Source organism: Sciurus vulgaris (assembly GCF_902686455.1).
Source record: "Sciurus vulgaris genome assembly, chromosome: 3".
NCBI lineage: Eukaryota > Metazoa > Chordata > Mammalia > Rodentia > Sciuridae > Sciurus > Sciurus vulgaris.
The window spans coordinates 5,715,803-5,725,662 of record NC_136463.1 but is presented as its reverse complement, the minus strand read 5'-3'; the positions used below and the strand labels follow the sequence as shown (position 1 = coordinate 5,725,662).

Below are 9,860 nucleotides of genomic sequence, written 5' to 3'. Positions count from 1 at the left end.
AGTTTCTGCTCTCTGGCATGACTAGCAGAAAAAATATAGCGAGTTGGGGTCTTGGAAGCCTCCACAGTCTCCGCGTTGAACACGTTCACCCGGTAACCAGTGGCACTTGAGAGAAAGCCTCAAAAGAATGACTGGAGAGATCAGATTTGTGACAGCTTGTCAAGGACAACCGCGACAACCCATGAAGTGCCTACTCCATGCCAGGCGGTGCTGACCTCTTGATAGCCTCTATTATTCACAAGTTAAGGGGATTTAAGTAACTGGCTCAAGGAGGCCTAGAGTACCCAGTCCTTGCTCCGCGCTCGCCCTGGACCCACCTCGGGGGAAGGCCGAGAGGACCCAGTGCAGAGCAGAGACTTGGCCCGGTCTCCCGACCGGCCGACCGGCCGACCGGCCGCAGCAATCCCTGAGCCCATCCCTCGCGCTAGCACCGGGAGGAAGGAGGATGGTGCGCGCCCCTGACGACCGTCGGGGCAGCTGCCCGAGCGAGGTGGCTCTCTGCCCAGAGTCGGGGCAGGAGGGCGCCCGTCCAGACTCGCGGCTCAGAGGCCGCCTCCGCTGGGGCAGCCCGAGCCCCCACCGGGAGCCCGAGGGGTGGGGAGGCCGGGGCCGGGGCCGCGCTGCAGGACGGGTGGCTCCTCCCCTGGTCCCGCCGCCGGGGCTCTGGGCGCAGGGCCGAAGCCGCGGGTGCCGCAGCCCTTTCCGGGGGGCGGGCCTGGCGGCGGCGGCTACAGCGGCTCCTGCCCCGACAGGTGCGCGCAGAGCGCAGGAATGCGGCCCGCCTGACTCACCAGCGCCTCCTTCCCACCTGCGCCGCCCGCCCCATAAAGCGCGCCCCTCTCTCCCCGCCCGCCGCCGCCCTCCGGACCGTCTCGGCCCCAGGCGCCCCAGCCGGACCGCCGAGCCCAGCCCAGACGCGGAGGGCGCAAGTTGGCGCCGAGGTAGGTGCAACCAGCCGCCGCGGGGCAGTTGCCGGAGCCCCGGGCGCGGCGCGGGGCGGGAGGGCAGGGGCGCCGGGCTGACAGGGAGAAAGTGAGTGCCCACCCAGCCGGGGCGGCCGCGCTGAGGAGCTGCTGAACTTTTGTTTCCCCTTCTTCTCCCTAAAGGCTGGTAGGCCCTGGTTCCCTCTGCCCACGCTGCCCAAGGCAGGTGCCCAGCGGCCCGGGTGTGCCCAAGGCACTGCCGGGAGCAGAGGGCAGGGGCAGCTGGAGAAGGATGGCCACTGGCCATCGGTTCTCCCGCTAGAGGAGGGAATTGGGTGGATGTGCGGGAGAGGTGGGCAGAGGCCCGTTCTGGCAGGCCTCCTGCGTTGAACCCCGCTAGGGTTTGCAGAGAAAGTGGGAGAGCAGGCACGCTGAGAGGCAGGCGCCCTCCCTGTTCCTTCAGGGTGTGGGGAGTCCCTGATTTTCCTCTTCTCTCGGCCAACCACCTGCCTGCTCTCTTCCCAAAGTTGGCTGCAGATGTCCTTCCTCTGGGAAGCTCTTCTGACCTCACCTAGCAGCCCTAGGGTTGTGCCACCCCTGTCACCTCCTCCCCACAGCCCCTGGGGTGGCTCTCTGACTGTCACTGTGGTTCAGGAGCTCCAGATAGCTCTCACCGGCAAGGACGGTGTTCCTCCTCCTCCCTGCCAGCCTTGCCACACCCTGAATACAAGGAGGGGGCTCTGCTCTCCTCCACAGAGTTGGAAGTGAAGGCTGAGTCTTCATGGGGCATTGGAAGGGAGAGAGGCTAGCCACAGGGTCAGCAGAAAAGGAGTGACTGTCTTCTTAGCCCTGATTTCCCAGGACCACCAGGCTTCTCACAGCAGCTGGCTCTCAGGGTGAAGGCCTAGGCTCTTCCAGATGGAAGAGCTATGGTGGACAGCAGCAGGCATGCCTGGGTGGTCCCATAGGCAGGAGGCACTGGGGAAACTCTGAGCCCGTGGGGGAGGCTGTGCATGCCCCAGTGTGACTCCATTCAGGGGGCAGCCTCACACTCCAGGGATACAGCTCATACAAGAAGTCCCAGCAGTACTGGTGCTGGTGGTGGCCTGGAGAGCGGTGCCCTGCGTCTGGGCCCTGCTGGCCCTGGCCATGTAGTTCAATAAACCCACAATCCTAACTTATGTGAAATCTCCTGGTTTCCAAAATTGGCAACTACTTTTAAAACTTTTGAAACACAAGTTGAATCAAATGAAACACTGAGTGCCTATCTAGACCCCTGACTGCCATTTTATAGTCTCTGAGTGTAACTTGGAGGATCCTGGGGGGTCTGCACTGCCTGGGTCCCGAGGGAAGCAATAGGGCCTTTTGTGCCTCATCTCTCACCTGGGAAATGGGCACATGCAAGCCTCTTCCTCTGGGGCCCTGTGTAGATTCACTAGCAATCCTGTGCATGAAGTGCTGGGTGCATGCGCCGTGTGTAAGTCAGCCCGTGTGCCATCTGTGGACACGTGGTAGGTGAGTGGGCTGGGCTGGGCCCTCCAGTGCCTGTACCTGCCTAGGTAGTGGTGCCCCAGGGGGACTGAGGCCCCAGCCTGTATTGTTTAGCATGTGGGTGTGGTGCCTCTACCCTGAGGCTGCAAGAAATCATATCCTGGCTGACTCAGGGCTCTCTCTGAGCCACTACCCTGGTTGGGCAGCACCTCCCTGCTGGCTCTGCCTGTGGCTGTGCGGAGCTGCTGTACCTGGGAAGGAGGGGAAGTGCCTTCCTCCGGATCACCTGAGTAGGCTGCTGCAGCACTGCAGGGGGCTTTAGACCCCCAGGTCCTGCCCCACAGGAGGAGGGCCGAGAAGGAATTCAAGGAAGATCAGTGGGCATGGTGTCCTCTGTGCCTGAGGGAGAGCTGGCCCTAGAGAAAGAGGTGTGGCCCTGGCCTTTGTCCTCTGCTTTGCAGGCCCAGATGTTCCTGTGGCCAGCTTCTTCCCTTCCCAAAACTTCAGGCTACCAGCCTTTCTAAATGCCTTTGGGATGCCTGCGTCCACCCTGAAGGTCACTGATAAGTTGAGATAGTTTAATAGTGATAGTTAAATAGTGAGGTCACACTGTTCAGGGACCCTGAAAACTCAACTCTGGGGCCAGGAGAAGTATATGGAAGGGCAAAAGGGCTTAGAGCCCACCCTGATGGGGCAGCGGCCAGCACAGAGCTCAGCAACGTAGAGAGAGCCATCTCACCCCAACCCTGGCCCTAGATACTGGGAAGGGCCCCTCTTCTCCTGACAGTGAGCTGGGACGGGGGGGCAAAGGCTGAGGGCCCCCTCTAGAAATGGCTCCTTTATTGGGTGACCCTAACCCTGCCAGGCTGGCCTGGCCTGACCAGGCCCATTGAAGAGCAAAGGCAGAATAAGCTCTACCCTGCCCTAAGGGAGACCAGTACCACAAGACCTGGTTTTGGCACATGCTTGGAGCCGAAAGTCTCAAAGACCAGAGAGGGCCTCCTTATGCAGGGCATCCAGCCCCTGCAGAGATGACAAGGAAGGGGCAGTGGAAAAGATGGGAGTGACATCCTTGGGCCCTTGGTAATCACTACAGCCTTCAAAGACTGTTTCCACATCTGCACATTGGGGTGGTCTTGCCCCTCTGCAGAGCTCTGGTGGAGATCCAGGGGGCTGATGGCACCATCCAGGGATGCAGAGATGCCATGTGTCCATTTTTGTGGTTTTAGTAGGAGGAAGAGGATGGCAGGGCCACATCCCAACCCATGGGCCAGGCTACTGCTGGCAGCTCTGCTGAGTGTCAGCCTTCCTGGGGACACAGGTGAGTCCACAAGGCCCTGCAGCCCCCTCTGGGCAGGGGCACCACTTCAAGGCATTGCGCACTCACAGGGCCTCTCCAGATTCTCAGCCATCCAACAGCCAACCACTGCACACCTCCAGGGCTGGAGAACTTGAGGCTCTGTGCCCTACATCCTGGAGAGCTGTAGTCCTGCTAGGTGGCCTGGCACTGAGGGGAAGGAGCCTGTAGAGGAGAGAAAAGGTGTCTGCTCAGAGAGCTGGAAAAAAGCTCCTGCTCAGAAGAGGAACTGAGGCTCCACAGTGGAGCTGAGGTTTTTCAGGGATTTCAGGGAGAGAGATTGCTAAGTATCACCGCTATCTGAGTGTCTGGGTTGGCAAATTATCTGAGCCATCCCCTACAAATCAAATTTCCCCTGTCAAGCCAAGTGTATTGGTCGCCCCCATAGTCCCAGCTCCCTGGAAGACTTATGTGGGAGGATCACTTGAGTTCAAGGTCTGCCTGGGCAACATAGTGAAAACCCATCTCCCACAGGACCCCATCTCAAAAATAAATACACAAATAAATTTTCCCTGTCAGTCGAGGTTGTAGCGATAGCTTGAAATAGACTGTGGTGGGAATACTTACACCACAGAAATGGGCAAAGAGCAAGTCACGGCTTCGTCTCCCTCACGGAGCCATCACTGAACATTGACCAGCACACCATAGCCTGGAGCCCGGGAGACCACCCACTGCCTACATGGGTGCACATAGTAGGGTCTTAGTGTGTTCTAACTGAACAGACCCAAGGGGAACCTCAAGACCTTTGGGGGAACTCTAGAGTTTTCCTTACTGAGGACCTAGTTGCATTGGGCCCTGTGATAAATTCAACAGACCTGGTCCCCTGGACCCCCGAGGAAGCTCAGAGACATATGAGTCCCATGGCGGTTTTTCCAAGGGAAAGTGTGAACTATGATGGGGGAAACCGACAAAGGGCAGGGTGTTCTGGGCGTGGCTAAGGATGGGAGTGTCTGTAGGACCTGGGGAATTAGTGGCAAGGGGATGGCCAGAGCCTGCCAGCCAGCAATGATGGCCAGCACCTTCCTCCCAGCTGTGCCCTCCTTCCTGTCAAACTTGAGTGGATAGCCCAGGCTTGAGATCTGGCCCTGATGGGTCCCAGCTTATGCACCTCAGGCGACCATTTCCTCCTCTGTACAGTCAGGAGGGCATCCCCACTCTTGGGCTAGGGTGCTGCCGGGAAAGGGCGTGGTGACCAGTGAGGGCCTCCTCATGCGTTGCCCCCTCTGCCCCCAGCCAACCTCTGCAAGAAGGCTCAGGTGAAGAGCTGCACGGAGTGCATCCGCGTGCACCGGGACTGTGCCTACTGCACGGACGAGGTGAGCTCTTGCCCGGGGCCAGCCCAGGGCCACTTCCCCAACCTGCGCACACCGCTTGCCACGCCCCACCTCTGGCTCTGGACCAGGTGGGTGTGGAGAAGAGGCAAGGGTCAGGAACATCAGGGGGAAATAAATTCAGGGTTGGGACAGCCGGGGGATGGGCACTGCCCCCATGGACCCGTCTGCTTCTGGCCAGATGTTCAAGGAGCGGCGCTGCAACACTCAGGTGGAGCTGTTGGCCGTGGGCTGCCGGCAGGAGAACATAGTGGTCATGGAGAGCAGCTTGGAGATCACAGAGGTGCCTGGAGCCGGGGAGGGGTGGGGCTGGGCTCTCTTGCACAAGGCTGGCTGGTTGAGGGAGCCATGGTGCTCCTTAGCAGGGCTGAGAGGCTCCCCTCAGGTCTCTGGAGTGACCTTCCAACCAGCTGTCTTTCCCCTGGACGCAGGAGACCCGGATAGATACCACCCTCCGCCGCAGCCAGGTGTCCCCACAGCGCCTACGGGCCCGCCTGCGACCGGGCGAGGAGCGGCACTTTGCACTTGAGGTGTTTGAGCCCCTGGAGAGCCCTGTGGACCTGTACATCCTCATGGACTTCTCCAACTCCATGTCCGACGACTTGGACAACCTCAAGAAGATGGGGCAGGACCTGGGTACAGCTGGGCCAGTGTGGAGAACAGGGGGGTGGGGGGCAGGTCTCACTCAGCTGGCTCAGGACAGCTGCACTCACCTTACAAGGAAAGGTGGGACATCTGATCCCCTGAGAAATATACTCCCCATTCTCAGGGGAAGGTCGCAGTCAGACCTCACCACTCGACTTCAGACAGGTTGGTGGGCACAGAGCCATCTGGCCTTGACTAGGAGGGTGCCCTGCCACAGGCTGTGGATAAAAGTCTCAGGGCTGCAGATGGAGCGGGGCTCAGTCCTTGGGACAAGCCCCTGCTTACTAAATGCATCACCCTAGTTCCTGAGTCCCATTTCCCTCACCTGTAACTAGGGATAAGAGCTACTCAGAGCACAAGGTCACATCCGGTGTGCAAAGTACTAAGGAGAGGTGGCTCCTGTCCTGCCTCCTCCTTCCTGAGCCAGCCCAGGGGCCCTTGTGTCCATGTGAGGGCGTTAGGGCTCACTGTCCCCTCTTTTTCCGGCTCATGCCCAGCCCAGGTCCTGAGCCAGCTCACCAGTGACTACACTATTGGATTTGGCAAGTTTGTGGACAAAGTCAGCGTCCCTCAGACAGACATGAGACCCGAGAAGTGAGTGACCGAGTAGGCCCGGGTGGGCGGGGTCCTGGCTGTGTGGTTCACTTCTCCTGCTGGCACGTATAGTTCTCCCCTGGCAGGGCACAGAGGCATGCAGGGTTTCCCTCCCTAACGCTCTCTCCCTCCCACCTCTGCCCAGGTTGAAGGAGCCCTGGCCCAACAGTGACCCTCCGTTCTCCTTCAAGAACGTTATCAGCCTGACGGAGGACGTAAACGAATTCCGGAGCAAGCTGCAGGGAGAGCGGATCTCAGGCAACCTGGATGCTCCCGAAGGTGGCTTTGATGCCATCCTGCAGACGGCGGTGTGCACGGTGAGCTGGGGGGGAGAGGGGGGATGCTGGCCCCAACCAGGGCCACTGCTTCTTGGTGGGAGAATAAGCGGCCTACCAGTGTGCTCTGGTGCCAGGCTCAGAAGCCACCAAGGGGATGTTTGGGAGCCTGTGGTCCCATGCCCTGAGACACTCAGGCCTTTTGGGTGGCCCTCCTTTCTAAGCCAGGCTTGGATGTGCTGGGGACCAGGGTCCTTCCACCTGAGCAGTCACAGCTCAGTTTTGTATTGGCCTTGGGGTTCTGGAATCTTCAGTGCACCTTCAGACCAACCTCCCAGTCAATCTCCCAGGCCCCACATTTTGAAATTAGCATATCCATATTGCAGGAAATTTAGAAGACAAAGAACAGAAATCGCCCACAATGTTACCACTGTCAGTCAGCCACTCAGCGTCCTGTCAGCATTGTGTCCCCTTTCCTGGTTTTATACAGTGGGCTTGGTATACTTACCATTCTGAAACCTGTTCTGTTTTCCACCTAACACTATCATACACATTTTCTCTTGAAATACACAGTTTTCAAAATCTTCAGAGTCATCCCACATGCTTTTCTAACATAATGCTATACCTGTTTCAACTGGCCTTCTTCATCCACCACTGTGCTGTGTACATTTTCCCATGCAGTTAAAATACTCTTGCAGGGTGGTTAAGAGCTTGCGGGAGCTGGGCATGGCGGCATGCCTGTAATCTCAGAGGGTCGGGAGGCTGAGGCAGGAGGATTGCAAGTTCAAAGCCAGCCTCAGCAAAATCGAGGCACTGAGCAACTCAGTGAGACCCTGTCTCTAAATAAAATACAAAGTAGGGCTGGGTTTGTGGCTCAGTGGTAGAGAACTTACCTGGCATGTGTGACACCCTGGGTTCAATCCTCAGCACATAAATGAATAAAAATAAAATAAAGGACCATTAATAACTAAAAAAAAAAAAAAAAAAAAAAAAAAATGGGGCTGGGGATGTGGCTCAGTGGTTGAGTGCCCCTGAGTTCTATCCCTGGTACAAAAAAAAAAAAGAGGGGGCATCCTGTGAGCCTGGTTTGAATCTCATATGGTACCCTCTGTGTGTCCATGCTGCATTCGATTCCCCTCCCCATCAGCACTTCGGCCGTCATATGCTATTCTCATGACGGCACATGTGACTTAAACCCAGCCCCACACTGGGACCTGCTTCCCCTGCCCTACATGACCGGAGGATGCAGGTCCTCAGCAAGCGGCCCATGCCCCTCCCTGCCTTCCCCAGAGGGCCATCGGCTGGCGGCCCGACAGCACCCACCTGCTGGTGTTCTCCACCGAGTCGGCCTTCCACTATGAGGCCGATGGCGCCAACGTGCTCGCTGGCATCATGAGCCGCAACGATGAGAAGTGCCACCTGGATGCCACGGGCACCTACACCCAGTACAAGCTGCAGGACTACCCGTCGGTGCCCACACTCGTGCGCCTGCTTGCCAAGCACAACATCATCCCCATCTTCGCTGTCACCAACTACTCCTACAGCTACTATGAGGTACGGGGCCCAGGCCCCGCTGGGCAAGAGGGGCAGAGCTGGGCAGGGCATCCGTGGAGCTTCTCGGACCCCATTCCTCCCCTCCTCCCTCCCTCCCTCCCTTCCTTCCTTCCCTCCTTCCCAAAGCCATGGACCCCTAAGAGTGAGCCCTGGTGGGAAGGTCATGTGCCCGTCCCCCATCCCAGCTCCCAAGCAGGTGGGGACTGAGAGGGAAATTCTGGAACATGCTGTCAAAATTCCAGACCTCAGTTTGGAGGGGGTCATCCTAGAAGTGTTGTCCAGATTCCAAGAGCTGCTTAGTCTGAGGCTGGCCTTCTCTCCTGCAGAAGCTTCATACATATTTCCCGGTCTCCTCCCTGGGGGTGCTGCAACAGGACTCATCGAACATCGTGGACCTGCTCGAGGAAGCCTTCAATGTGAGGCGCAGTGCGGGCTGCAGAGTCTGAGCCCTGCTGGGGCCAGGCTCGAGCCAGGGCAGAGTGGGTGAAGGGTGTCTGTGTCATGGTTGAGATGTGGATCTGGAATAGGCCAGTAAGGAAGGGTTGCTGGCAGTCCTGGGTGGTTTGAGGGCCACCTGGACCTGGTGCCAGGCTGCTGGAAGTTCTTCCACTGTGATCCTTCACACATACCCACACGTGCCCTCCATTTGGGCAGGGCAGAGCACAGCCAGGCCAGGCCAAGGTGGGCGAGCCCAGGCTGCCCCCAGACCACTGATTACCTGCCTTCCCTTAGCGCATTCGCTCCAACCTGGACATCAGGGCCCTAGACAGCCCACGGGGACTGCGGACAGAGGTCACCTCCAAGATGTACCAGAAGACAAAGACGGGGTCCTTTCACATCAGGCGAGGAGAAGTGGTATGCTCCTGTGGGTGCAGTCAGATGGTGGTGGACTTGGCACCCTGCAAGGAATGGAGTCCTCTAACTGGGTGTGAGCATGGCGCAGGGGCCAGGTGGGCCTGGGTTCAGGTCCCAGGGTCAGCCCTTGGGATGAGGTTGGAACATGCCTGTACTCATCCATGCCCTTGTCCACACAGTGGGGGTGAATAAGAGCATCCAGCTTAGTCATGGCTCTTCTTATTGCCCCTGTGGTTGTGACCATGACCAGGAGAAAGGAGCCCCAGTCCCAAGGAAGGATGAGTTGGGACCTGGGGGTCAGACATTCAGGCCCATCCTGGAATCCTGAGCCAAGGACCTCCAGGCACAAATGGCTCAGGGGCCAGCATGGGGGAGCCTGCCTTGGTGACACTGGGATCCCTGCAGGGCACCTATGACGTGCAGCTGCGGGCTGTGGAGGATGTGGATGGAACACACGTGTGCCTGCTGGAGGACGAGGACCAGCGGGGAAGCATTCACCTGAAGCCCTCCTTCTCTGATGGCCTCTGGATGGACGTGGGCATCGTCTGTGACGTGTGCACCTGTGAGCTGGTACACAGCAGCCCCCCTGGGTGGGACGGCAGAGCTGAGCCACACACCTGGGCCCTGAGTCAGGAAGCAGAGCCTCCTGGGGCCACACCTCCCTTTTGGGCTGTCCCAAGACACAGAAGGCAGCAGAAGTGCCCAGTGGCCCTGGACCCCCTCCCTCACACACTCCCCCATGGTCTCGTTTCAGCAAAAAGAGGTGCGGTCAGCTCGCTGCGACTACCATGGAGACTTCATGTGTGGACACTGTGTGTGCAGTGAGGGCTGGTGA

The 9,860-nt window shown here is 58.7% G+C and overlaps 1 protein-coding gene across 6 annotated transcripts in view; it reads left to right on the top strand.

Moving 5' to 3' along the window:
- The first annotated feature begins 626 nt into the window (after nt 1–626).
- ITGB4 (integrin subunit beta 4) overlaps nt 627–9,860 on the top strand; it is a 30,840-nt gene continuing 21,606 nt past the window's right edge. For 2 of the 6 annotated variants that reach the window (XM_079134225.1, XM_079134224.1), the window contains exons 1-12: nt 627–941; nt 3,644–3,735; nt 5,005–5,087; nt 5,284–5,385; nt 5,534–5,738; nt 6,245–6,341; nt 6,487–6,658; nt 7,907–8,170; nt 8,497–8,586; nt 8,903–9,025; nt 9,431–9,595; nt 9,780–9,856. In XM_079134225.1, coding sequence (XP_078990351.1) covers nt 3,657–3,735; nt 5,005–5,087; nt 5,284–5,385; nt 5,534–5,738; nt 6,245–6,341; nt 6,487–6,658; nt 7,907–8,170; nt 8,497–8,586; nt 8,903–9,025; nt 9,431–9,595; nt 9,780–9,856 — 1,457 coding nt within the window. In that variant the 5' untranslated portion in view covers nt 627–941; nt 3,644–3,656. The remainder of the gene's footprint in view (nt 942–3,643; nt 3,736–5,004; nt 5,088–5,283; nt 5,386–5,533; nt 5,739–6,244; nt 6,342–6,486; nt 6,659–7,906; nt 8,171–8,496; nt 8,587–8,902; nt 9,026–9,430; nt 9,596–9,779; nt 9,857–9,860) is intronic. The other 4 variants (XM_079134228.1, XM_079134227.1, XM_079134226.1 and 1 more) reach the window with 3 other exon arrangements.